Raw genomic sequence first — 25,628 nt, 5'->3', positions numbered from 1 at the left:
GCCTACTACACCTCAATGGGTCTCTTTGATTCCAGTGTGCGACTTTAGTCGCTGAGCTTACCTTTCCCGTCAGATTGTGGATATCAGTTTTGTACTGGGAGTGCTGTGTACGTCGCGCAGTGTACGTCGCAGGATGAGAAGAACGCCATGTTTATACGGGGCTTGATTTGTTGCAGCCGGATGTAAACATCTATCTGCGTTCCTGGCGTCCGCTTCGTTCTGTCACGGATACCAGTATCCGTGGCCCTATGGCTGACTTGGAGACAGATAGTCCTACACGTAGAAGCAAACTCAAATTCACGAACAAAAAGCGCCGGACAAAGCAAAGAAAAACAAGAGAACGAAGCTGAGAAGACCATCTAAACCGGACCGGTACGTGCTATCTATGCTTTCACCGACAAAAACCTTACGCACGTTAGCCACGCCGAGGTGCAGACAGAGCCGCTCCTTCCCTGTCCCTCTCTCCCGTCCCACCTGACTGCTGAATCGAACGCGATGGACGACAATTTTCAATCACTTTGCCCAAGACGCATTCATTGAAACCAGCGTCATTCATTTGAATCGACAAAGTCGCCTCGATCGACTTCGACGGAATGCCGCTATCGGTCGAACGCACCCTGATTGTATACTTCTTGCCTGTCGACGCGATTCGAGAGTCCTCAGAACACACTCTTCTTTGATTTTTAGCCAAACATCTCCACACCCATTGCGTAACCTTCAATTGATCCCCATCTATGCTGAATCCGTAACCAAGAGATTCTTCGTCTGAAATCTCGTACGAAAACGTTTGCCTCGTTGTCAAAGCGTTATCCGGATCCTGGGTGGAGAGGTTAGCAACCACGTCACCGACACCGAGACTATCGACAACATATCTATCTAAAAGAACCGAACTCGGTGCTTCGTTCTCGTCCAATACATTGACAACGAACGACTTGGGCACGAACATGGGCGGTGTTCCGTTGTCGGTCGACTTCAACAAGATGGTGTGCTCAGTGCTATTTTCGAAGTCTAGATTTGCCGTCGACGAGACTATGAGTTTGTTGCCGTCAACATAGAATCGTCCTTCAGCGTCATTAATCAAGGTGTAGCGGTACGATTGATTTATATCATCGTCGACGGTTACCAAATCGCCGACAATTAGGTCGTTTTGATTTTCATACACGCTGGGATTTGAACCGCCAGAAATCACGATGTCCTAAATAAGTGAATGCCACATAACTAGACATGATGTCTATTAGCAGACTTCTGCCTTCCTACCGTAGGCTTATCATTGACGTCCACAACGGTAACAGCAAAAGGTACCCGCTTAAATTTCTCGCCTTTATCAGACGCTCTAATAAGAACGCTGTGGTTTTCACTTGTTTCGAAGTCGAGATCTCCTTCCACGGTGACGTTCGCAATGCACACCGTTTTAGCACCCTAGGAAAGACTAAATTATACAAATTTGATTGTAGAGCGAAAAGGACTAACATCAATTGAATTCGTTGCACGACAAGTTGATGCTTCGACGCCAAATCTTCCATCGACGTTGTCAAGCGAAAACGTCAAAATTTGACCCGCATCTTCATCGAGACCTTCCACAATACCTACTACGGTATTCATTGCTGAATTCTCCTCGACTCGAGGATAGTTGTCTTGGAAGCTCAGCTGTCCGCCGCGGTCTTTAAAGTATATTGCCACCGGCGGTTCGTTTACGTTAAGAACCTCGATGATAAAAGTCGCATTCATCTGTACATAATTAAAAGGTGTAATAAACGCGAACAAATATACAAAACTTACCGACTTAACAGGTTCTTTACTATCTGTTACTTCCACTGTGATGGCATGAGACTTGCGAGTCTCGTAGTCAGTTCCACGCGCCTTCAGTAAATCGCTCCCATTCACTTTGAACTGTCCTTCATCGTCGTCTAGGAGAGTGTACGAAAGAACGTCACCTTCGTCCTCGTCAGTGGCAAGGAACGACCCCACTAATGTATCAGCGGTTTCATTCTCTTCAACTTGATATGCGTCTATTTCAAGATTTCTTGGCTGATCGTTGACATCGGTCACGTAGATTGTCAAATTGAACGTGCGGCCAAGTCGAGGAGTACCGTCGTCTTCAGCACGAATTGTTATATTGTGCCACTTGGCCGTCTCGTAATTGATTTTGCACTCTGCGCCACCAAACGCCAAACAGCGCTGATTAGAAATGGCAACGACGACGACGTCACCCTCGATCATGAAACGACCGCTTGCACTATCAGTCATCGTAAACGTCACCACCTGACGAGTTGTTCGAGCATTGTCGGGATCGTCAGCGTGCAATTTACCGACAAGAGTACCAATCTCACTGTTCTCTTTCACATCGTTGTCCTTTACCATCACAGCGCTAGGTGCCTCATTGACATCTGTTACGTGTATTGTGAAGTTTTTGTCGACGTACAGTGGAGGAAATCCGGAGTCAATAGACCTGATGACGACTGTGTGTTCTGACTCGTCTTCATAATCTAAACTTGCTATTGTCGTTAGGGTGTTGCCGTCAATCGTGAATCGATTGTTAGCGGAGCCAATCAATTCGTACGTGTGTTTGTCAGATTGGTCATCGTCGATTGTCACTAGACTAGCAACAAATGCGTTCTCTTGATTTTCTTTGACCGAACCTTGAGTGACGTCAGAAAACTTGATGTCCTTTGGTCGATAATTGACGTTTCCAATAGCAACGACAAACTGACGAACAACAGATAGCTCTCCCGAGTCGTACACGCTAATGTTTATGTGCTGTAAGTGATCGTCGCTTTCGTAGTCGAGATTTGCTGAAACGACAAGCGTCGTCCAACAGACAGTGTGTACGTCCTAAAATCGTCAAAAAATTATTCATCTCGCTAGCGCACCGAACAGTACGTAGTCGTACCGCCACGCCAGCTTCGGACTGGCACGTCGTCGTTTCCAAAGCAAAATGCCCGCCAGAGTCATCGTCCAAGAAGAACATCAACGTATCGTTGGCGTCGTAATCCTTAGCGACAACTTTTCCAATTATTGTTCCTTTGGAAGTGTTTTCATCGACTCTGGGCATGCCTCTGCTGAAGTTCATTAGACCGTATTCGTCGGTGACGTTGACGTCAAATGGAGGTTCGTTCACGTCTAAAATTTCGATGCTAAAAGTCTTTGAGACCTACGTATAACATCACATATTAAATATGTAGTCATATAACTGTACTGCAATTACGTTCATCTGAGGAATGCCATTGTCTTGGGCTATAATAATGACAGAATATAATCTCGTCATCTCGAAATTTGGAGTGATCGTCATCTGCAGTTCATTCCCAATAATTCTGAAGTGATCCCTATTCTCGTACGCTAGATCAAAAACAAGTTCCTGAGAGTCGTCTTCGTCCTTTGCTCCCAATGTTCCTATTTCAGTCCCAGCCGGCACATTTTCGTGCACTTCACTGCTTGATAACGTTAGATTTCTCGGCCTATCGTTTGCATCTGCCACTCGAATCTTTAACTGGGATTCGACGGAGAGCGGCGGCGATCCGCTATCGGTTGCACGAACGCGAATGTACCGTTCTTCTGCTTTTTCGTGGTTCAAAATGCATTCGCTGCCTCCCACTTCTAAACATCTCACGTTGGATACGGCCGTTTTTAAAGTGTTTCCTGCCAATATAAATCGACCGTCGCTCGAGTCCACAAGTTTATACGAATGGGTCTGTGAATAGTCGGAATCCACAGACGACAAATTTCCGATCACCGTATTTGAGGGACTGTTTTCAATGACAGTATTTCTGTCTAGAATCACAGCCGATGGAGCCTCGTTTACGTCCAAAACTTGAATGACGAACGTCTCGGAGACCGAAAGCGGAGGCGAACCGCTGTCCGTCGAATTCACAACGACAGCGTGACGTTCAGCAAATTCATAGTCGAGATTTGCCGACGAAGACACTTTCAGTATGTGGCCCTCGACAACGAATCGACCACCGGCGTCATCGGCTAACGTGTACGTGTACGACTGAAATTGGTCCTTGTCGATAGTCGCCATATAGCCAAGAACGACATCAATTCGATTTTCAGAGACACTTGTGTTGCCAGAATATAGAATACCCTGAAAGGAAAATACATTTTTCATAACAAAAAACGTTTGACACTTACCGTAGGTTTTTCGTTGACGTCTACGATTCTAATGAAAAATTGTGCAGTTTTGTTGAGATGGCCTGCATCGGTAGCACGAACGGCAATACTGTGACTGACAGGGTCTTCGTAGTTGAACGAATTTTTCGTTATGATCTTTGCACTGCACACCGTCCTGACACCCTATTTCTCAAAGTACTAAATGCTTGGAACAACGCCGTTTGTTAGCGACTTACAGGAGCGGACACGTTCGAGCTACAATTCGCCGTTGCGTTAAGTATTCCAAATTGTCCTTCATCGTCGTCGTAGAGGAAAAACGTCAGCAACTGCTCTGCGTCTGCGTCAAGACCCATCAGCATGCCAATCACTGTGCCATTCGGAGAATTCTCTTCCACTTGGGGTTTGTTGTCAACGAAGCTCAGCTGCCCGTCTTCGTCAGTGAAAATTATTTCAACTGGAGCTTCGTTCTTGTCTACCACTTCAATTACAAATGATTTCATTGTCTACATTAGGAGAGGTAAAAAACATCTTGACAAATGTACCGCTTTTAGATTTTTACCCATTCTGACGGTTCGCCGTTATCAGTCACAAGCACTGTGATATTGTGCGACTTTTTTGTCTCGTAGTTAGCCGACCTCGCTTTCAAAAGCTCATTGCCACGTATTTCAAATCCGACGTTGTGCTGCAGTAACTCAAACGAGAGAACATCGCCGACGTCCTCGTCGAAAGCGCTTAAATTTCCCACCAATGTACCAACAGGCTCGTTTTCGTCGACTTGGAAGCTATCGATCGTAAGATTTCGCGGTTTATCGTTGGCGTCAGTGACGTAGATCGTCAGTACGAAATCGCGGCGACGCACAGGATTTCCATCATCGGTCACAGCGACGGTGATATTGTGGCTTTGCGCCGATTCATAGTTGATTTGGCACGCCTGTCCACCGTACGACAAGCAACGCACATTTGACATCGCTACCTTTACCACACCATCTTCGATAGCAAAGCGACCCCCTGCACTATCAACCAAAGTAAACGTCAAAGTCTGGCGATTAGTTGCCGCGTTGTCCGGATCAACCGCCGACAAGGTCCCAACAGGAGTTCCTTTAGGACTGTTCTCTTTCACCTTATTGCCTTTCAACAATAGAGCACTTGGCTCTTCGTTCACATCTACCACTTTTATCGTGAATTTTTTACGAAAAGCTCGTGGAGGCGATCCAGAGTCAGTCGATCGTACACCTATTATGTATTCGGATCGTTCTTCGTAATCCAAATTGGCGTCAGCTGCTGTTAGTAGGTTTTCACCAAAAATTACGAATCGGCCACCTGCCGTCTTTATTAAGGCGTACGTGTGACTGTCTCCAACGTCGTCGTCAATGGTCGTCAGACTGCCTAAGAATGCGCTGTTTTGGTTTTCTTCGATTGATGTCTCAGACAGCAGGATGTCCTCGGGGCCGTCGTTAACGTTTACAACAGCAATAGTAAACGCAGACGTGATTGATTTGCCTTTAGAGTCGGTGGAACGAATTTCGATGCTATGACTAGAACTTTCTTCGTAGTTGAGCGACTCTGCGACAACTAATGAAGTCCAGCACGTTACCTGAAAAAGCTCTTTTTCAAGTGCAAATTATTCTTTATTGTCTATCGCCTACTTACCAATCTTTTTGTCCTGCATGTAACATTTCCAAGTGAAAATCTTCCTTCTGCGTCGTCATTCAAGTGAAATTCCAATGTATCGCCAGTGTCTGGATCCGAGCTTACAACTGTGCCTACCACAGTGCCACTAAAAGTGTTTTCATCAATTCGAGGCTTGTCTCGAACAAAAGACAGCTGTCCATTCGTGTCAGTCAAGTTGATAAAAGCTGGCTGTTCATTGGCGTCAAGAACATCAACGAGAAACGTTCTGGAAATCTAATAAAGACCCTGCAGTCTCTTAGGTGCGAGAGCGTCTATCTGTTACACTTACCCATAGAGGAGGTAAACCACTGTCTCTAGCCACAACAGTTACGTTGTAAACTTTGGAAATTTCGTAATCGAATGCCTTCGCGGTTTGCAGCTGATTTCCTACTATTCTAAACATGCCATTGTCAGAGTGGGACAATGAAAACGCTATACTGTCTCCATCTTCATCGTCAGCAGATAAAAATCCAACTCTGGTGCCAACCACGCTGTTTTCCCTCACTTTGTTGTCTGAAACATTAAGGTTCCTCGGTTTGTCATTCTCATCGGTAACAGTGATGCTCAACGTAACGCTGACAGATAACGGCGGAAATCCACTATCGGTTGCTTGCACGACGATGTCGTACACGTTTTGTCTTTCGTAATTCAAAAGGCATTCGTTTCCTCCAAGAGCCAAGCACCGTACATTCGACGCGGCCACCTTGACAACGTTATTATCCACCCTGAATAGACTTCCTGCACTTTCCTTAAGCGTGTAAGAGAATGTTTGAAGAGGCGTCCTGGTATTATCAGGATCAATTACAGACATGATGCCTATCGTCGTTCCGATGCCGCTATTTTCACGAACACGATTGCCATTCAGTCTCACCGTTACAGGTTTTTCATTGACGTCCAACACCTCTATAACAAAATTCTTACTGGTTGACATGGACGGCGAACCATTGTCGGATGTTTTGACAGAAATAGTGTACTGCGAAACCGTCTCGTAGTCCAAATTGGCTGACGATGATACGCGAATATCGCTACCCACTCTAATAAATCTACCACCTGCTCCGTTTTCCAGCACATAAGTGTGAGTCTGAGATGAATCTTCGTCCAAAGTGGTAAGACGTCCGACGAGGGCACCGTTCATATTTTCTAAAATCTCAGAAAATGAAAGGGTGATGTCCTAGAAAAAGCGGTAAAAAAGTCGCTCAAAGGATGAAGGCCTCTGCTTCCTTGCCTCTGGCTTGTCATTCACATCAACGACGGTAATAGTGAAGCGGACAGCTTTGTGAAGTCCACTGACGTCAGTAGCACGCACAATAACGGTGTGCCGATTATTTTCTTCGTAATTAAGTGAGCCCGCAACAACGACATTTGCGAAGCAGACAGTAAAACCTCCCTGTAAAAGATCAGAATCAAAAATGTTCCGTGAACACAAAACAAAAACTCACCGAGACCGTACACATGGTAGAAGTTGCCAATTGAAAAAGACCGTCGGCATCTTCATCTAAGGAAAGAGTCAACACACCCTTCTCCTGATCGCGAGCTATCACTCTTCCGATGACAGTATTAAGCGCACTATTCTCCCTGATGCGTGGAGAATTGTTTGAAAAACTAAGCTGACTCCCGGTGTCGCTGAAACGAATAGAAACCGGCGGCTCTTTCTCATCCAACACCTCAATTGTAATTTTCCGAGAGATCTGAAATCGTGAAAAGTCTCAAAATTAGGACGCCCGAGTTTAGGCAATCTTACCGACAGTGGCGGCGACCCGTTGTCGGTCACTGAGACAACGACAGAATGTGCTGTTTTCGTTTCATAGTCTGTCGACTTGGCCTTAAGCAATTGGGCTCCTTTCAAACTGAATCGCCCACCATCGCTATCAGTTAGTCGATAAGAAAGACGCTGGCCGGTGTCTTCATCCCTTGCAGTCAAAGTTCCAATCGCCGTGCCAATGGCAGCTTTCTCTTTGACTTGGAACTTGTTTATCGAAAGATCTCGAGGTCGATCGTTTACGTTCCTCAAATAGATTGTGATAGCAGTGTTTCGCCATAGAGGTGGACTCCCGTTATCTGTAGCGCGTACGACAATACGATGCGACGTCACGGCTTCGTAGTTGAGCAGACACGCCGATCCGCCAATAGCGAGGCAGCGCGCATTCGAAACGGCCACTTGAACAGTGTTTCCGACCATCCTAAACCGACCGCCGGCACTGTCTATAAGCGCGTACGTCACCCGTTGCCGCGTCTGCTTCTGATTGTCTGGATCGCTGGCGTAGAGTAGTCCAACTGTCGTGCCTTGAGCACTGTTCTCTGCTACTCGGTTTGCTGTTATCGTGACGAATCCAGGACTCTCGTTTACGTCGTTGACATAAAGCCAAAAGTTCTTGCTATAGGAGAGTTTTCCAGAGTCAGTTGATTGTACGGTGATGAAATATGATCGCTGAATTTCATAGTTTAAGTTCGCATTCACTGCCGTTATGAGCGTCGCGCCGCCAAGAACAAATTTTCCACCAGCCGAATTTAGCAACTTGTACGTAAAAGTGTCCCTCGTATCTTCGTCGATCGTCCGAAAAGTGCCGACAATCGCGTTGTTTCGGTTTTCGTTGACGTATCGGCTAGACAGGATGATGTCTCGCGGAGGATCATTCAAGTTCCTGATCTCAATCAAGCGATTTTCTCTTTTGATTAGGTTGCCCTCATCTGCGAGTCGAACTGAGATAGTGCGACGAGATGCCACTTCGTAGTTGAGGTCGCCATTAACAATCACTGGCACCGTGCATCGACTCTTCCAACTCTACACACACAAAAGACGCGAATAATTCGCTTCAAAAACACCTAATTATGTATATTACGCCAAAGGAGCCCGATGAACACACCGCCGAGCTCGACTTCAAAGCAAACCGTCCACCGGAAGTAGCGTCCAGGCCAAACGCGAGCTTATCACCGGCGTCCGGATCGTAGCCCATCAACGTTCCAACAACTGTAGTCTTGGCGGAGTTCTCATTCACTGAAGCCGAATTGCTCCTAAACCACCGCTGTCCACCGGTGGACGAAAACGTGATCATTCCCGGCGGCTCGTTTACGTTCGAAATATAGATACTAAACGAAGAAGATAAACTCAGAGACGGGCTTCCACTGTCTTTCACGAGAACGGTAATCAAGTGACTGGTTGCTGTTTCATAGTCAATTCCACTTCTCGTAGCGAGCACCACTTTATTGCCGCTACTTATAGAAAATCGGCCACCGGCATTGTTGGTTAGCGAGTACGTCAGCGATTGCACGAAATCTTCGTCAGACGCCGTTAGCGTTCCTACTACGGTACCGATTGTCGCATTTTCTTGTAAGGTTCTTCCAGAAAGCCGAAGGTTTCTCGGACGATCGTTCACATTTCGCAAATAGACATACAAATATCGATTAATGTATTTTGACGGAGTACCGCTGTCGCGGCTGCGAACTCCGATATAATGAGAGGTCTTCGCTTCGTAATTTAACGAGCAGTAACTGCCACCGTAAGAGAGACACCGGCTGTTTGACACCGCAACCTGAAGCTGATTTCCTTGAATTCGAAATCGGCCCCCGGCACTGTTTAGCAGTGTAAGACTGTGAGATTGCCCCGTGTCGGGATCGTGAGTCGTGAAACTTCCGACTACAGTTCCGTAGGCGCTATTCTCATTTACGTATCGATTTGAGAGCTACGCGAGCATGCAGGTAAGTTCATGTGATACATCATGCTGTGGGAGACGTACCGATATTCCAGTTGGAGATTCATTCACGTTCAAAATTGATATGGTAAATGGTTTCTCGATTACAATGCCTCCAGGCTCCGTGGCGCGGATCTTGATTGCGTGCCTGCACAAATGAAAAACAGCCATTCGAAAAGACAAGAAAAGAGACAAAATTTTACTGACGTGCTCGACGATTCGTAGTTAAGCCTGGAGTTGACAAGAACTCGACTTCCGGATATTCTGAATCTACTCCCGGCGCTATTTACCAGCTGATACGAGATTCCGCTGCAGTCCGAATCGCTAGAGGAAAGCCATCCCACGGTATTTCCCACGCTAGCGTTCTCTGCGACAGACACGCTAGACATTCGAATCTGCGAAAAACGCAGCTTGAAAAACGTATGGCAGGGCGTTATCCAATCTCATACCGAAAGCGAACACCGATTATAACACCAAATTGTGCTGTGTGACGGCCAGGAACCGGACGAAGAGCAAGTGATCGAAGAGCTGCCCGTTGCGCGAGCGTAATTGCTTGGGCACGAGACGTAGCACTTTTTCCCATAAGTCGTTCCGGAACTGCATGAGAAGGACGGGTATTTGCAGGTCGAACCGTACGTCCTATAAGAAGGGCAGTAACTCGCTGACGGCGATCCGCAGTTGCGAATCCGGCAACTCTTTAAGTTTGACGACAGGTAATAGCCCGTGTAGCATGAGCATCTACCAGAGAACGAAGAGCAGCGGTGGGCACAACCATCGCTGCAGCTTTTACTGGCCTAAACAATAATGTAATCAATAAAGTTTTAGAGAACCACAACCAACCGAAGTAGAAGGACACGAATAGCCTCCGCACATCGGTGACACCGAGACGGAGCGATAACGGTACTGCGTGCCCGAGCCGCACTTTTTAGAACAGGAGTTCCACGCATTCCATAAGTTGACCTGAATGAAAAGCGAAAGACTATGAAGCCAACGTGTAAACTGGTAGGCAGAAAACCCTTACCTGACAGTTTCTTGCGTAGCACGGAGGAGGCGGACGACGACGACGACGACTCCACCAGAAACAGCCGCCTTCTGAAATAAGCAGAAGAACGAGCAAAAGTGAACAGAGTGTAGCTCTCATGCTCTTCTCTTCTCGTCGTAAACTGAAATAGGTTCTGAAGCCAAATCTTCTCTAACATATACTGTTACAGATAGTGATGACGTCGATATAAGGTGGAACAATAAGGTTGTGATCGATATAACAACGCCCAGGTAGCAGATCCGCATGTCTCTCATGATAGCCAATCTGCCAGCCGCAAGGGATTTTCAAGCCTCTAGAGGAACCCATTAATTTGACAACCACTGTTTGACAAGGCTACCTGAATGCCACTGTATGCCCAAGCTGCATTTTTGAGAACAGAATCCCCTCGAACCTCAAGAGTTGACCTGATCAAAAAATGAAAGAATACGGGACTAGCGTGTGTAAGTCAGTGAGAAAAACGCGCACCCCCTACCTGACAATTTACTCTGTAGCATGGAGAAGGAGGTGGCTGTCGTTGTCGTCATCGTCGCCGTCGTCGTCATTGTCAACTCCACCAACTTCTTACATGAGCAGAAAACCAAGCAGAAGCGCGAACACAGAACAGCTCTCATGCTCTCGTCTTCTCGATGTGAACTTGAATAGGTGTTGGAGCCAAATTCACTCTGACTCAAATATATATTGGTGCGTCACGGTCCAGCAAACGGCAACGCAACTACAGTACTCATCCCGAGGAGAGTAGTATCCCCGCTAGGAAAGACGAGAGCCGAGCACTATCCCACGCGAAGAGGCACAAGAGCAACGCAAAATGTGGGCGACGTCGATGAAGCGGGTCGAATCGATTTCAAAGGCGATTCGATCGAAGCAAATATACTTCGAGGCGTTCAGCACTGCGTTCGATGGAGCACTTTGAGTAATTTGATGTCGATACCGACGGGTTGTCCAAATCGGGAGAAGCGCGGCTGGATGGGTGACGGGCAGGACTAACCGCGGGAGGCACGAGCGATCAATGCCTGCAATGCAAAGAGTCTCATTAATTTAATTTCCTATCGCACTTGCTCTAAAAAAAAAAGCTATATTGAAACCGAAACTACTTCTAAGCTGTAGAATTATCGCAGCGACGATTACTGATCTCTACCTTTGTGTCGTTCGTCTGAGGCGTAGCTCGTAGTCTAGTCCTTCAGAAATGTCGACGATGGCGATTTCGCACGTGACGTCCAGCCTATCGCTTCCTACGGACCGGACCGGACCGCCTTTGCTTGTCGGAAGAAGAAAAGCGATGTGCACGACGTGCCTTCTCGATCCCACTTGTCTGAAAGACCCAACTGAGCCAAGGCGAAGAGAAAGAGGAGACGCAAGGCGCAGGGATACGGGGTTTTCATACGGGCACGCTTTCCAAACCAATTGACGCTTTTAGATCTTCCTTATCTGGCGAACGCCTCGCTCTCCAAGCTCTGTTTCCTCATCTAGAATGCAGGCTGCTAAATTTAGCCTACGGCGCTCATCCCTGAAGAAAAAATGCCAGATACAGTATCTATCTAAAATCTAAATCTAAATACAGCTGTAGCCCTCTTTTAGACAAAGGTCTTTGTAAAAATTTGACACACGTTTGCCTAGCAAATATGAAACTACGTTTCAACGTAACATATTACAAACGTACGTGTGGCAAGTGCAGCGTTGGTGTCACAAAAAAGGGTATAGGGTAGGTTTGCTAGGGTTCTATTTTACGACATACCTTCTTTGAACGCCGGAGTTGAAGTTCTGAGAAGAGAAATATCCGAAGCAAGAATGCTTATGCACAAACAACGATCTAGACACTTCTCTAAAGAAAAAAAAACGAGTCCCGATTTTTTTTGTTCTCAGCTGTTAATTTATGCATGTTGCATCGCCGCAAGGCTTAAACACAGGCGGCTTTGGCCCTGAACGTTGGCAAGAAGCTCCACGCCATTTCCCGCATATGTCAACACAAGTTACATTTCTCCTTCCACAAGAATTCGAGCACTACGAAGAGACAAATAGAAACGATTTTGAGAGAATAAAGATTTTCACACCTTTGACCAATCTGACACCACCCACTGACCACTATCAGAACAACGACGAGTTCTTGGAGGCTTCCTGCCGACCGCCTTGCAATGATAGAAAGACACTCGCACTGTTCCGCCTCTTTTGTTTATCTTTTCGCACCAAACTCTGCGAGTTTTGATACACGATTCCGTGCAGTTTCCAAAATCAGCTGCACGCCATCTGTAACAAAGATGCATACGATTTCATATTTAATTCGAAACGTTAATTAACTCACCTCGGTGGACAAGAAGTAGTGTAGCACACTTTTACGTTGGCCCGAGGTCTCACCAATTCCTGGCATTGGAAATCGTCAACTTTAGCTCTAGTCAATTTCGTACGACATTCGACCGCAATGACCCTTTCTCCTTCAATAAAATAAAAAAATTATTTTTTATACATTGCATGTGCTCGAGAAAAGGCAGCTAACCTCTTCCACACGTCACTGAGCACGGACGAGCCACGCGCACCCATTTTACTTCAAAACCTTAATTAGAGAGATAGGGTTACAGTTATCAAGACAGAAACGCTATAAAAATCAACTTCACTTTGAGCAGTTAGTGTGACGTTCTTGCTATCTGCTCCAACAACATTCGTAGCTGTACACTCATACGTGCCAGAATCGTTTAATAGAATTTTAGATATGACCAGAACGCCGTTGTTTTCGATTCTTATTCGATTGTCGGGTGCGACCAAGTCACCGTTGCGCGTCCACGTCAAAGAAGGCTTTGGAAACCCCTCATGGCGACAAAAGATAACGACGCTTTCTCCAAGTTGAACTTTGATTGTTCCTGAGTGAGAATCAACCAACCTTGGACGGTAAGATCGGTAAACATTGCGCGACGGTATTTGAGAAGGAACTGGATATAAAACAAAAATCATAAAAATGATTTACAATAAATAATTAATAAAGTAAGCGACAATCCTTGCGTTCTGCATGCACAGTGTTATCACTATACAATATTGCGCATTCCTTTACTAGGGAATTATTTCACCGATAAGTATTATAATAGCTGCATTTTACCGTAAATGGTGATATTCAAAGCGACGTGGTCCCGTCCAGCGCTGTTTGCTGCAGCTACTTCATATTGCCCCTGATCGGCGAATTGAACGCCTTTTACGCGAAGAGTTCCGTTGCCAAAAACTGTAAATCTTCCGCGACTTTGTCCGGCATGTACGTAAGTGTTATTGGGAAACGTCCACGAAATGCCGAGAGATGATGAAGAGCCCTGCGCCAGCACAGTGTCGATATAGAGATACCTTCCCTGTACGCCAATGACTTGTTGACGAACATCGTATCGATTATACACAAGCGATCGATTTAGCGGCATGACGAAGGCAGGCGGCTGACGAAATCTCGGAATAACTGAGACGATGAGATAAGAATTTTACTTTAATTAAGTCTGAATGCATGGTCACTGTATTTACCTGAGCATTGACCTTCGTTGCACAGGCGGCGAACACGAGGCTTTGGATATCCAGAACAGTTGATATCAGAAACGCTTTCTGATGCGTTCGTGCCCACATTTTTGAATAGGCAAGTGACGCGTCGGTTCTGGTGAACAACGCAGCTGATACAAGACGTACGATCCCACGCACTCGTCTCCCAGACGTAAATCTTGAAATAAGAGCATCGTAAGAAAGTGCCTATAATCGTAGATTTCACTGCACTTCGCAAGGACGTCTGTTACACGGAATTGGGGGTGGCACTGCTGGCCGTCGTTTTTCGGCCACAATGCACTTCGATTCATCTGTTTCTGTTTGAGTTTCGTTTGAAAGGCAAAAAGTCGAAATGACTTGTATGCCTTGATCAACGCAAATATCACCAAAATAAAAATGCGATTTTTCCAACTGACCTGATGGACCACACGCCGCGTTGCATGCTGCGTGCCTAAGCTCGTAGCTAAACATTTGAAACTTACAGTTAAATAGCATTGAGAGCAAATCATTCGCTTACACATAATCTAAAATACCCAAACTATTAATTAATTAGGTCTATTATTGTTGAGATATCGTACCTTTGACTCGAACTCTGAATTTCTTCGTTGCTTTCCCTGCAGGATTTGTTGCTGTAACCAAATAGCTCCCCGCATCTTCTGGCCAAATTTTGCTAATGATCAAAAACGAATCATTCGAAGCGACAAATTTGCCAAAAACTTGTCCTTGACGCAAAGATCTTCCGTCCGGAAGCGTCCACTCTAAGACAGTTAAATTAAAGCGGACGTGCTTCAATTCGGCACGTAAAGAAATATTAGACCCAGCGTCAACAACTAGAGACGTTTGACTGAGGCGTCCTTCGTCAAACATCGGTTGAGCTAAACAATAAACTAATTTTCCACGTCAAAAATATTAGTTCTTTTGTCGTACGTATAACAATGACTTTGCTCGTCTTCTCGTCGGTTCCTACGCCGTTGGCTGCTCTAGCTGTGTACGGCCCTTGATCGGTTTCTTGGATACTTGTAATGGCAATACGAGTTCCATTGGCATTCACTTCAAAACGACCACGCTTTGAATTCGCCTTTAGCATTGTTCCGTTAGGAAGCGTCCACTCAATTTCAGCTGCAGGTCGAGCTTCGGCAATTTCTGCTACAATGATAATAGTCTGTCCTGGACGACAGCGAATCCGTTGACCAATGGCTGTCGTGAGCTCGCCTACGTCAGGTATTGGATCGCTCAGTTCCTCCGTAGCCGGTGGTGACACGACGAATAAAGGCGGAACTAAAAGAAATCAATAACGATGTAGGACAGAGTCGTTGTTGTCTTACATATGACGGAGAGTGTTGACGAAGCTGTGTCTTCTCCACCACTTGACCTAACTTGCGCCAAGAATGTTCCTTCGTTATAAACCTGTGCATCTGTTATTTTTAGACTCCCGTCCATTTGAACTCGATAATTGCGAGAACGATTTCCGGCTTGCAGGACAAGTCGTCCATGTGATATAAACCAAGTGACGTCGACCTTCGGACAGCTCGGATCAACTTGCACGCTAGCGACGAGACTTCGACCACGGTGAACCGTCCAGTGTAGCCCAACCGAAAGATTCCGATCAGCGTTAGGAACTACGGAGGACAAAGTGGGCGGAACAGAAATTTTCGGACGGCCTAATAAAAAAGAACAATCAAGCATGCTCGAATACGCTTCGTGTTTGACGTCACCTACATCTAACCGAAAGAGGCGACTCTGCTGCCGAAGATCCTCCGTCTGTTGTTGCCGTTGCTCTATAGATGCCCTGGTCAGACAATTGAACCCGACTTATAACGAGAGTCCCGTTCGGAAGAACTCGAAACCGGCCGTCGCTTTGATTCGTATCTAAAACTGTTCCGTTTGCCAAGTGCCATGTGATATTCCCTACGGGGCAGGATTGATTAATGACGACGTCAACGTAGGCTGTGTATCCTAATCGAATATTCCAAGTGGTTTCACCCAGTACAAAACGACGATCCGCATGGGGCAGACCGGAAAGAAAACCCCTTCCGGGAATAATTTGAGGACGACCTAAATTTTAGAGCATTGAGATTAAATTATTAACCGTCAGATTTCATACATATAACGGTAAGTCGCGACGTCGCAGAATCGACGCCACCCGCTGTACGAGCATAAGCTACGTACGCTCCAGCGTCGCCTAGGCTTGCCCTTTCGATCACAAGAGTCCCATTACTGAGAACCGAGTATCTTCCGCGATAATCTCCGCTCTGTAGGCGGTCACCGTTTGCAAGTTGCCACGTGAAGCTAGCATGCGGACAGGCAGAGTCAATATCGACGTTGGCCTGCAAAGTGTAACCGTCACGGATTATCCATTGTTGTCCAATTCCGAAGTAGCGATTCGAGTTGGGAAGTCCGAGTGGGGTTCCGGTGCTAGGAAGAATTTTTGGCTGGCCTAACATTGAAAAGTTAGCCAACAATTTTTTAGAGCAAATACTTCATTTCTCACAAATAACGACTAAATGCGACGTAGCATTATCTTTTCCCCCTTGATTAGTAGCTGCAACTACGTACGCTCCAGCATCTGATAGAGTTGTATCTCTAATGTAAAGAGTTCCATTCGAGAAGACAGTGAACTTTTGGTACGTTTGACCAGCTCTGATCGATACGCCCGTAGAAAGAACCCAGCTCAGAGTCACGTTTGGACATTTGGGATTGACACGCACACCGACTCTCACACCGTAGCCTTTTCTTACCACAGCCTGCTGCCCTGCGCTGAAAAAGCGATCGGCGAAAGGGAGACCTGATAGAGAACCGGAAGCCGAAAGAATATCAGGCAAACCTGAGACGCAACATTATAGGTCAAGTGACTGCTCAAAAGCAACTCCGGCTTACATATCACTGTCAATTCTGAACTAGATTCGTCTATGCCGCCTTCGGTGCTCACTCTGACTTTATACCTTCCTGCGTTGGACAAACTCGCGTTTTCGATGACGAGAGTGCCGTTAGACAGAATTTTGTATCGTCCGTCAGATTGCCCTTCACTGAGGAAAATACCGCCTGGAGGACGCCAGGACACATTGACATTATGGCACTCGCGATCAACGACGACATTTCCGTAGAGTCTGAATCCCGTTCGGATGATCCATCTCTGCCCGATTTCAAAATAACGATTTGAGAAGGTTAGATCTGACGTGGCCTTGGGAGAAGGCAAAATTTTCGGAGTACCTACATGACACTTAATAACACAATACATGTAGAAGAAATAACTTGTCATTACAGAGGATTCGGAGAGACGAAATGGCAAAATCACTTCCGCCGATCGTTCGAGCTTCAGCCTCGTATTCACCCGAATCACCAAGTTGGGAGTCTGAAATAAGTAAACTTCCGTTAGAGAGAACACTCGTTCGTCCGGAAGATTCTCCAGTTTCCATTCGTCGGCCGTCGGGAAGATGCCACGATATATTCACAATTGGACAGCTAGAATTGACATAAACGGCCGCTAGTAGAGAAAATCCCTTTCGCAGAATCCAGTCTCGTCCGACGATAGAGTAGACGTTGGCGTCCGGAATCACAGAGACGCTTCCCACTCCTCGAATAATTTTCGGACGGCCTTCGTATACAAAGAGTAATTATTTCAATCAATATACCTGAATTGAGAATGTCTTACAAACTACGTCAAGGACGGAGTTAACCGAGTCCCTTCCGCCAAGAGAAAATGCCGTTGCGGTGTAAATTCCGGCGTCGACCAGTTGTACGTTCTTGACGACAAGGGTTCCGTTAGCGAGCACGTGGGCACCGTTTACAAACTGCCTTGGAGCGACTCGCAATCCGTTTGCCAGCTGCCAAGTTATGTTTGCCTTGGGGCACGACTGATTGATAATCACGTCGGCGTAGAGATCGTTGCCGACTCGTATGGTCCACTTTTGTCCGACAGCGAAATACCTGTCCGAATCCGGAAGATCGGACGTCGTGCCTCTTCCGCGAATAATGCGTGGTTGACCTGAAAGAAAACGTGAGCTAGAAACTTTTCCTTTGGTTTCTGATTACAGATGACGTCGATAGAGAACGCTCGAGAATCGGAACCTCCACTGCTGACGACTTCGACGCTGTAACTTCCTTGATCAGTCAAATCGACCGACTTGATAACTAAAGTTCCATTTGTCAGAATTTTGAATTTATCCGACGATTCGCCCGAGCTAAGTTGCACGTGATTCGGCAGAGTCCAAGTGAAATTGAGGACGGGGCAATCGCGATCAGTATAAACGTCGCTTTGAAAAGAAAGCGACTTGCGCACAAGCAACGTTTTATGACTGTCATCCACGGCGGAGAAGCGATGAGATGGACTTGATACAACTAGAATCTTTGGACTGCCTGTAAAGAAAAAGGGTGCTGTCAAATGTTTTAAACCCAATTTTTCCCAGCTTACAGATTACTCTCAGTGTGGAAACAACGCTGTCGTTTCCACCTTCGTTAGAAACGTCTACTCGGTACCAGTCTCCGGACTGCGACACATTGACTCTCGCAACGATAAGCGTTCCGTTGTCCAAAATGCGGCTTTGCCCGAGAGCTTCGCCCGGTCGAAGGCGACTTCCGTCGGAAAGAGTCCACATGTAATTAACATCGGCGCAAGACGAGTTTACTATAGCGTCGATGCGGAGATTGCCTCCTTGCCGCATTACCATACTTGCGCCTGCAGTGTAGAAGCGATCGCCTTGTGGAACTGTCTCGGAACGTGCGTCGTGCATAGCCGTGACAATGGACGGAGAACCTTTAAAGAAAAATGAGAACGAATTTTATGCTAAAGGGATACCTGACAACGTACAGACTACTGTCACTTTCGAAGACATCGCGTCCCTGCCGTATTCATTTTCAGCTGTCGCCGTGTACGTGCCGCCGTCCTCGTCTTGCACGTGCAAAATAACGAGCGTTCCGTTGGGAAGCACTTGATTAGATCCCCGCGTTTGTTCTGGAACGAGTCGAGTGCCGTTAGGTAGAGTCCACGTCAGATTCGGAGTGGGATTGCCTTCGACTGTGACGACGTTAATCAAAAGCTTTCTGTGACGGTGCACATAAACGGATTGGCCGACCGAGTACACGGCGTCCTTGTTGGGAACCGGAAAAATCTGATGATATGCCGAAGGAGACGCGATTCGAGGTGCCACAAAGCCCTGACATGGAATGGTAGACAGACGATCATCAACAGAGGAAATTGACAAGCGGCAATAGAGCGGAGGATCGCCTAAGATAAATACTGTAAATTTGTTTTCTGAGAAAACTGGGATTTGTATCTCTTACAGTTTTGAGTGTTGTTTCCATTTGACGGTGACAGGCAAGCCACAAATCGACCAGCTATTCCAACGTTAGAAAACGAAGGATCGTTTACCAGATACGTAATATTTGACGTTAAAGAAAGAGGATGGTTGTAGACCGCACTAGCGTCCGAATTGGCGTAACCAACAACTCCCTTATAGAAGTTGGTACTTTCTGTCCACTGCAATCCATTTTGCGGATAATTGTATAATGCATACGAAGAAACGTTGTTCGTTGCGAGAACAACTTGAAAGGTGTTGCGCTACAAGAAAAACAAGAATCATAATTCAGAAAGACAGCTTTCGGTGAGCGCACTTCAGGCCCAGCGCTCGAATAGACAAACTTTGGAACTTGATGCCATGTCGCTACTAGCACCCAAGTTGGTTCAAAATGAGCTCCAGTGAACGCTGTGATTTCTCTGCCCGCTCTTTTGATGACGTTCGACGATGAATCAGTGTAAAGGTGATAGTATATACTGCCGTCTCCACCGCTGATCTGGATGTCAGACCAGAATGCTGTTACGACTGGAACGCCGTTTTTAGGAAACAGCGACGACCCATAACTAGAGGTTGAAACGTCAAACGACACGAGACCATTAGTACTAACCTAGAGAAAACAAATAGATAAAAAGCGACCCTAGCTGTAGTCTACACATACGTAAGCTACTGTGTAATGCTGGCTACCAAACTGAAAACCGTTAGGAAGATGAATAGCAGAAGAATAAGTATCATCCGCCGTTGAAACCGTTTTATCACTGTGGAGTGAGCCAAACGGGTAGAGACCTACAATAACAGCTAAAATGTAGAATAGATAATTACACAAATCATACTTGCACTTTGACCGTCAACGTTTTCAGGAGGATGCAGAAGTAGAAGAAGAAGACCTGTGAAACAGGACGACTGCATCCTGTATGAATTCAGAAAAGAGGTGCCGCACTAATTACGGCGCCTTTGTTCTGCAGATCCGGGAACAGTTAAGCCCCCCTAACACTTTCGTCAACCCGGAAGTCATTTTCTATGCAGTTTTCTGGCGAGGTCTAGACAGTTGGAGCCTACGAATACAGCTACCGAGACTTACTGTAATCTGAACTCACTATGTGTAGGCTGCAGAAGTATCACGTGAGACGTGTGACGTATGACTACGGGTGTTGTGAGATGAACGAGAGCAATCTTGTCGTTTTAGCCCTGCTGTGGTACATTCAATTAAGCAGCCAACATTCCTCAACGAAGACCTTTGCATTACCATCGCCTCAAACTCTTCGAACTGAGTACCTCGACTCACCCTATGGTATCGACACCCTCACGCCACGGTTCTCGTGGAAGTGCCCGTTTACTAATATTAAGCGTGGTCAGAACCAAGTTGCATACGAAATACGAGTATCAGAGGGCACCTTCGATGGACCCAAGGAAACACCCACTCCAACTGCACCTGTGTGGAATCACACAGAGAACACAAACAATACAATAGGCATAGTATACGCTGGGCCAGCGCTTACGTATCGGCAAATCTACTTCTGGAAGGTTCGATGGTGGGCTGTCGACCAGCCAACCGAAGAGACAGCGTCTGAGTGGAGTGCATGGACTGTCTTTGGTACGTCCCTTGGTGAATGGGTATCGCAGTGGATTGGTCGTCTAATAAAAAATCCGGCTCGCCCACTTCAAATTCGAACCGACTTCGATTTACCAGACGGAATTCGGCAGGCATTCGTATACGTAGCCGGTCTCGGATATTACCAGCTCTACCTCAACGGTCAGCGGGTCGATTCCCACACTCTCGGCCCTTTTACCGTCTACACAAAACGAGTTTTGTATGACACGTTTCTAGTCACGTCTTTCTTACGAGAGAACGATACGAATGCCATTGGAGTTCGACTAGCACCCGGTGCTTGGACTCGCTTTTACAACGGCCCCCTGATGCTTCGACTCGAGATGCACATTGATCTTCAGAACGGATCTACCGTCCAGCTCGTGTCGCACGGCGCCGATTCTAATCACACAATCAAATTTCAAATTAAAACTCACTGGAAATTACACGATGATCCGTGCACGATGGCCGATTATTACAAGGGCGAGCAATACGACGCTCGACTGGAGCAGGACGGATGGAACGCGCCCAATTTCCACGCAGCAAATCGATGGGAAGACGCCGTCCAAGTCGATCACCCCGTCGGCGATCTGCACCCTCACATGATGAAACGCATACGAAAATTAGACGTGATCAAAGCCGTTAGCATGAGCGAACCTTTTCCGGGAGTCTACGTCTTCGACTTCGGACAGAATTTCGCCGGCGTCGAGACGCTGCGCGTTCGCGGTCCGGCCGGCGCGACGGTGACGATCTACAAAGGCGAGCTGCTCTTCGAGAACGGCACGGTGAATAATCAACTCATCAAATTCGCTAACATGACGACCGTTTACACGCTACGCGGAAGCGACGAAATAGAGATCTTCGAACCGAGTTTCGTCTACTACGGTTTTCAGTACGCACAGGTGACCGGCTATCCCGGAAAACCGACAATCGATTCCCTTACCGGACGATTCGTTCACAGCGACGTAGATGAAGTGGGTCGAATCGATTTCAAAGGCAATTCGATCGAAGCGAATATACTTCGAGGCGTCCAGCACTGCGTTCGATGGAGCGCTTTGAGTAATTTGATGTCCATACCGACGGGTTGTCCGAATCGGGAGAAGCGCGGCTGGATGGGCGACGGGCAGGTGAGCGCGTCGACCGTCGCTTGGAATTTCGACACGGCCGCTTTGCACGCGAATTGGGTTCGCGCGATGCGCGATCAGCAGGCGATCTATTCCGCTGTGCCGGAGATTGCCGGGATGGTGACCGATATCGTTCCCGATCCGACGCCGCCGAGCGCGCGACTGTTCACCGACGCCACGTGGAGTTCGGCCTATTTTGTCGTTTCGCTGCTCTTGTATCGGCGCTACGGCGACGTGAGATTGATCGAGGAACTGTATGAGGGTTTCGAGGCGTACGTCGTCTATCTTGACCGATTGGCGCGAGAAAGTGAAAAATCCGGACTTCTTACTAAATACAAATACGGTGACTGGGTCAATACTTATCCGAGAACGAGAGAGATTCACACAACGGGGCCAATATCCGTCAGCTTTTCGCAGATAACAGATTACGAAATATTTGCTAAATTCGCTCGAATACTAAATCGGACCGAAGATGCGGTCAAGTACATCGAATTGGCGAACAGGTTAAAGTTAGATTTTCACGAACTCTACTACAACAAAACAGCCGGCGGATATCGAGACGGGACCCAGACCCCAAACATTCTAGCTCTCTCTCTCGACAACGCTATACCCCGAGATACATACCAAACGGTCGTCGACGCGTTTCTCCACGACGTCGTCGTCGCACACGAAACCCACTCGACGACGGGTGCCGTCGGAACAAAATTTCTTCTTCAGACGCTGACGAGAATAAATCGAAGCGACGTCGCTTTCGCGCTCGCCACGCAGACGACCGAACCCAGCTGGGGTTGGTGGGTTGCGCAGAATGCGACGACCCTATGGGAGGATTGGTCCGGCGTTGCCGATCTCTCTCACCCGCCTCCGCCCACTCACAATCACATCTTTCTCGGATCTCATTGGCCTTGGGTTTACGAGACGTTTGTCGGTGTTAGTCAAGACGACGATTCGGCTGCCTTCGAGCACGTCGTTGTTAGACCTATTCATGCGACGATTCCCTTGGAAACGTGGAAGCTAGTATGCAAGGAAAAAGTCAAAATTTTCAATATCGACGGTGTTAACGGTAGCTACGAGTCTATTCGAGGAAAAGTGTCTGTGAGCTGGTCGCACGCGAAGGATGACGGTAGCGGTACTCTATTCGCGCTCTCCGTTGAAATACCTACGAATAGCGATGCGGAAGTGTGGGTGCCAACGCAGAACTACTGCAACGATACCCCTTCGTTCGATCGAATTATAATAACGGAATCTAGTCGCGGAGTTCTCGCTAACGGTAAATTCGATTTGAGCGAGGGAATCGTTGCCGGTCGCTATGACAGCGAATTCCAAGCTGTCATTTTAAAAATTGTTTCGGGTAAGTACGCGTTTGCTTATAAACTCAAGTCGTAAGAGATGCAAGGAACGTTATATGTATACGATAACAGTTTGCATCCGAGCTGTTATTTTCGATCGGTGTCTCTCTTCATACGAAACCTGGTGGCTTGTGTAGCCTCGCATTAGAAATGTACTCCTGGAGTAAATGCATAACGACTGGCCTACGCTTAAGACGCGAGTCTCTTCTACACTCGAATTTCCAAAACGTGCATAAGGACTTCAAGACGTATATGTATGGCGAATTCCAGGCGACTGATAATCACATAATTGCGTTTCTTACCTAGATTGGTACAGTCTTCAAAGACGCGTGTGAAAAACGGCCGACTCTCTTCGGCGAGAAACGGCGACTAACCAATAGGACGTGAATCGATGGGCAGATCGCCGCGAAACTATCCCTTCAAAAACGGCGCGTGTATCGTCTGTTCGTGCCAATCAACGTTCTGAAAATATGACGTCATAAGCGGAGAATCCTAAAATTAGATAATCCTTACCTGATTGCCTCTAAGGACGATCGTTCCAAACAAGACAACGCCTGTGATGAAAAGATTCCGATAGACTTGGCGAATTTTCGCTTACTTGCAGAAGGGACCGACATTATCTCGCCTGCTCCCGGGTCCTCTCGCCTACGTACCGTTTCCTACTGGCGGCTAGTACGACTGTATGGCCTATCGCCGCTGCTGGAGAAGTGCAACACTCCCTGGTATCGAGCGCTTGTAGCCCTGCTTGTTGTAGCCATTTTACGAGCCTAACGCGCGCGTGACCGAAATGACGTCTACATCTGTACATGCACTTTGGTGCGAGTACAATACATCTGCAATGAACCCATTCTCTTGCCTGTGTGAGCAGTCGAAATTACGAGTATAAACACGCGATCAATCCTACTGCGAATGCACACGTCTCCTACAAATGAACAACAAACGTTGCGTTTATGCAAAACAAAAAATTATTGCTTGAATCGGTAACGTTTACCCAAGCAACGCCCTTGTCCTAAAATGATTTTTCAATGCAGTCAAGATAATAAATTAATTATGTAGGGTCTACCCATATGATCAAAAGAGGACTCACATCTATTGAAAACGAATAAGTGCTTGGCTCTAGAAATTAAAACAATAAAACAAAAATATTAATTAAATCAAATGCGAGCATGACAGGTCCATCGCAGAATATTATTCAATTAATTAATTAATTAATATTTGCAGACAAATTGGCTGCTATGTATATACTTTAACTAATAATAAAACAAACGCAGAGCTAGAAGATTATGATTACGGTCTATAGACTCTGTTACCATTTGCCACAAGGGGACAGCGAGGATTGTCAGCCTGCTGTTTAGAATGATCGCAGAGATCATAAACGAAAGAACGATGCAGAGGCTGTTTTACTCCACTCCGAAATAAATTAATGAACATAGAAGCATTTAAACTTTTTAAAGTTTTGGCTAAATTATATAACAAAACCATTAATTAGCAAAGTTCAACTTTCATCGTACCTGGAGTAAAAGTGACGTTAGCATATGCAGTCCTCGTGTGAGGACGGAATGGTACGTTTTCTACCGAAACGTTGACAAACTTAATGTCATCGCTGAGAGGAGCTGCACCAATAACGTAATAAATTAAATAGTTTGCAGAGTGTTTGTCACAAACCGCAAAGCGTGGCACAAAAATCTTCGCTACAAGGCAAAAAGTAGGCTTTCTCTGCATTCTGCAGAACGAGAAACAATGCAAGAGTAGTGACAGCTTCTCTGACCATGACAAATGCGGGCGCACTCGATCTAGAAAAACGATTATTACCTAAACAGACTAGGTATATAGGTGAGGAATGGCAGTCTCAAGTAGTATCTGTTTTCGCTGCGCGACAATTAGACGAAACCGTTTCATGAAGCCATGCACGCGCATCCACCGGACAGAATTATAAAACCAATTTTAAAACTACAGTATACATGTACTAGTATTAGTTCTCACCAGCGAACTATTAACGTTTAGCGTCACCGAACACAGCTGGAACTGACGCACAAGTGAGGAGGACCGGGACTTTAACTGCACTTTCGATCCCCTAACTTTCCCCGTTGGCTTTCCCTTTCAGCATCCAAAGCACGTGACGCACCTAGCTTTCAACCCGGCCGTACGCTTTGTGTCTTACTGACAGCGGACCACTAGTCAAGCGGACCAACGTATGTCACTGCTAAAGTCACTTGTCATTCAGCTATGCATAGTGCATGGGAATAGGGAACTTCCCCAAACGATCAGACAA

At 46.6% G+C, this 25,628-nt stretch overlaps 4 protein-coding genes across 17 annotated transcripts; 1 reads left to right on the top strand and 3 right to left on the bottom strand.

The window, feature by feature from the left end:
* Window positions 1–274: 274 nt before the first annotated feature.
* Window positions 275–11,847, bottom strand: LOC136194773 (protocadherin Fat 4-like). Of its 2 annotated transcripts, XM_065984007.1 has the most exons (23): window positions 11,645–11,847; window positions 10,982–11,519; window positions 10,847–10,913; window positions 10,489–10,801; window positions 10,308–10,427; window positions 9,917–10,261; window positions 9,675–9,862; window positions 9,513–9,615; window positions 8,619–9,458; window positions 7,520–8,560; window positions 7,218–7,466; window positions 7,004–7,165; window positions 6,068–6,949; window positions 5,758–6,012; window positions 4,667–5,701; window positions 4,344–4,610; window positions 4,129–4,290; window positions 3,206–4,081; window positions 2,891–3,151; window positions 1,780–2,832; window positions 1,471–1,728; window positions 1,258–1,419; window positions 275–1,195 (listed from the first exon to the last, which is right to left on the bottom strand). In XM_065984007.1, exons 4-23 carry the CDS (start codon window positions 10,606–10,608, stop codon window positions 416–418), a joined length of 9,159 nt encoding a protein of 3,052 aa, XP_065840079.1. In that variant the 5' UTR covers window positions 10,609–10,801; window positions 10,847–10,913; window positions 10,982–11,519; window positions 11,645–11,847; the 3' UTR covers window positions 275–415. The 2 variants fall into 2 exon arrangements, with proteins under 2 accessions (XP_065840079.1, XP_065840080.1); XM_065984008.1 differs by lacking the exons at window positions 275–1,195; window positions 1,258–1,419 and having other exon boundaries at window positions 1,592–1,728; window positions 1,784–2,832.
* Window positions 11,848–12,280: 433 nt separating this feature from the next.
* On the bottom strand, window positions 12,281–14,504 carry LOC136194778 (ADAMTS-like protein 1). The gene is made up of 9 exons (XM_065984025.1): window positions 14,424–14,504; window positions 14,239–14,372; window positions 13,996–14,185; window positions 13,592–13,933; window positions 13,116–13,427; window positions 12,998–13,054; window positions 12,806–12,935; window positions 12,558–12,750; window positions 12,281–12,507 (listed from the first exon to the last, which is right to left on the bottom strand). Exons 1-9 carry the CDS (start codon window positions 14,500–14,502, stop codon window positions 12,373–12,375), a joined length of 1,572 nt encoding a protein of 523 aa, XP_065840097.1. The 5' UTR covers window positions 14,503–14,504; the 3' UTR covers window positions 12,281–12,372.
* Window positions 14,433–25,359, bottom strand: LOC136194774 (immunoglobulin superfamily member 10-like). Of its 13 annotated transcripts, none has more exons than XM_065984020.1 (36): window positions 25,340–25,359; window positions 25,022–25,149; window positions 24,868–24,969; window positions 24,667–24,816; window positions 24,420–24,472; window positions 24,010–24,365; window positions 23,870–23,953; window positions 23,659–23,818; window positions 22,884–23,021; window positions 22,635–22,826; window positions 22,287–22,338; window positions 21,544–22,234; window positions 21,334–21,476; window positions 21,142–21,288; window positions 20,986–21,091; window positions 20,798–20,933; window positions 20,693–20,730; window positions 20,545–20,634; window positions 20,396–20,489; window positions 20,132–20,338; window positions 19,960–20,084; window positions 19,618–19,908; window positions 19,288–19,564; window positions 18,815–19,231; window positions 18,419–18,760; window positions 18,040–18,363; window positions 17,660–17,992; window positions 17,270–17,602; window positions 16,885–17,217; window positions 16,499–16,831; window positions 16,112–16,444; window positions 15,727–16,062; window positions 15,333–15,668; window positions 14,935–15,285; window positions 14,586–14,882; window positions 14,433–14,531 (listed from the first exon to the last, which is right to left on the bottom strand). In XM_065984020.1, exons 20-36 carry the CDS (start codon window positions 20,205–20,207, stop codon window positions 14,521–14,523), a joined length of 4,848 nt encoding a protein of 1,615 aa, XP_065840092.1. In that variant the 5' UTR covers window positions 20,208–20,338; window positions 20,396–20,489; window positions 20,545–20,634; window positions 20,693–20,730; window positions 20,798–20,933; window positions 20,986–21,091; window positions 21,142–21,288; window positions 21,334–21,476; window positions 21,544–22,234; window positions 22,287–22,338; window positions 22,635–22,826; window positions 22,884–23,021; window positions 23,659–23,818; window positions 23,870–23,953; window positions 24,010–24,365; window positions 24,420–24,472; window positions 24,667–24,816; window positions 24,868–24,969; window positions 25,022–25,149; window positions 25,340–25,359; the 3' UTR covers window positions 14,433–14,520. The 13 variants fall into 13 exon arrangements, with proteins under 13 accessions (XP_065840092.1, XP_065840086.1, XP_065840085.1 ...); XM_065984014.1 differs by having other exon boundaries at window positions 21,544–22,338; window positions 24,010–24,278; window positions 24,348–24,365; XM_065984013.1 differs by having other exon boundaries at window positions 21,334–21,483; window positions 21,544–22,338.
* On the top strand, window positions 20,397–23,393 carry LOC136194886 (alpha-L-rhamnosidase-like). Its single transcript, XM_065984136.1, has one exon. It carries the CDS (start codon window positions 20,397–20,399, stop codon window positions 23,391–23,393), a length of 2,997 nt encoding a protein of 998 aa, XP_065840208.1.
* Window positions 25,360–25,628: the final 269 nt, after the last annotated feature.

The sequence above is a fragment of the Oscarella lobularis genome, chromosome 13 (genome assembly GCF_947507565.1).
Source record: "Oscarella lobularis chromosome 13, ooOscLobu1.1, whole genome shotgun sequence".
Classification (NCBI taxonomy): Eukaryota; Metazoa; Porifera; class Homoscleromorpha; order Homosclerophorida; family Oscarellidae; genus Oscarella; species Oscarella lobularis.
This window is presented reverse-complemented; position numbering and strand designations above follow the sequence as displayed.

Bases quoted from the DNA above. Each gene is read 5' to 3' on its own strand.
- LOC136194773 (XM_065984007.1), bottom strand. From the start codon at position 10,608: ATGAGAGCTACACTCTGTTCACTTTTGCTCGTTCTTCTGCTTATTTCA. The intron at 5,702-5,757 runs GTAAGTAGGCGA...GAGCTTTTTCAG, and splicing joins CATGCAGGACAAAAAGATTG to GTAACGTGCTGGACTTCATT. The intron at 3,152-3,205 runs GTAATTGCAGTA...TGTTATACGTAG, and splicing joins ATGGCATTCCTCAGATGAAC to GTCTCAAAGACTTTTAGCAT.
- LOC136194778 (XM_065984025.1), bottom strand. From the start codon at position 14,502: ATGCTATTTAACTGTAAGTTTCAAATGTTTAGCTACGAGCTTAGGCAC. The intron at 13,428-13,591 runs GTAAAATGCAGC...TTTTATATCCAG, and splicing joins TTTGAATATCACCATTTACG to TTCCTTCTCAAATACCGTCG. The intron at 12,936-12,997 runs GTTAGCTGCCTT...ATTTTATTGAAG, and splicing joins CTCAGTGACGTGTGGAAGAG to GAGAAAGGGTCATTGCGGTC.
- LOC136194774 (XM_065984011.1), bottom strand. From the start codon at position 20,207: ATGCAGTCGTCCTGTTTCACAGGTCTTCTTCTTCTACTTCTGCATCCT. The intron at 18,364-18,418 runs GTAAGCTGGGAA...TTTTCTTTACAG, and splicing joins TTCCACACTGAGAGTAATCT to GCAGTCCAAAGATTCTAGTT. The intron at 16,445-16,498 runs GTGAGAAATGAA...TTTCAATGTTAG, and splicing joins GTCGCATTTAGTCGTTATTT to GCCAGCCAAAAATTCTTCCT.
- LOC136194886 (XM_065984136.1), top strand. From the start codon at position 20,397: ATGTGTAGGCTGCAGAAGTATCACGTGAGACGTGTGACGTATGACTAC.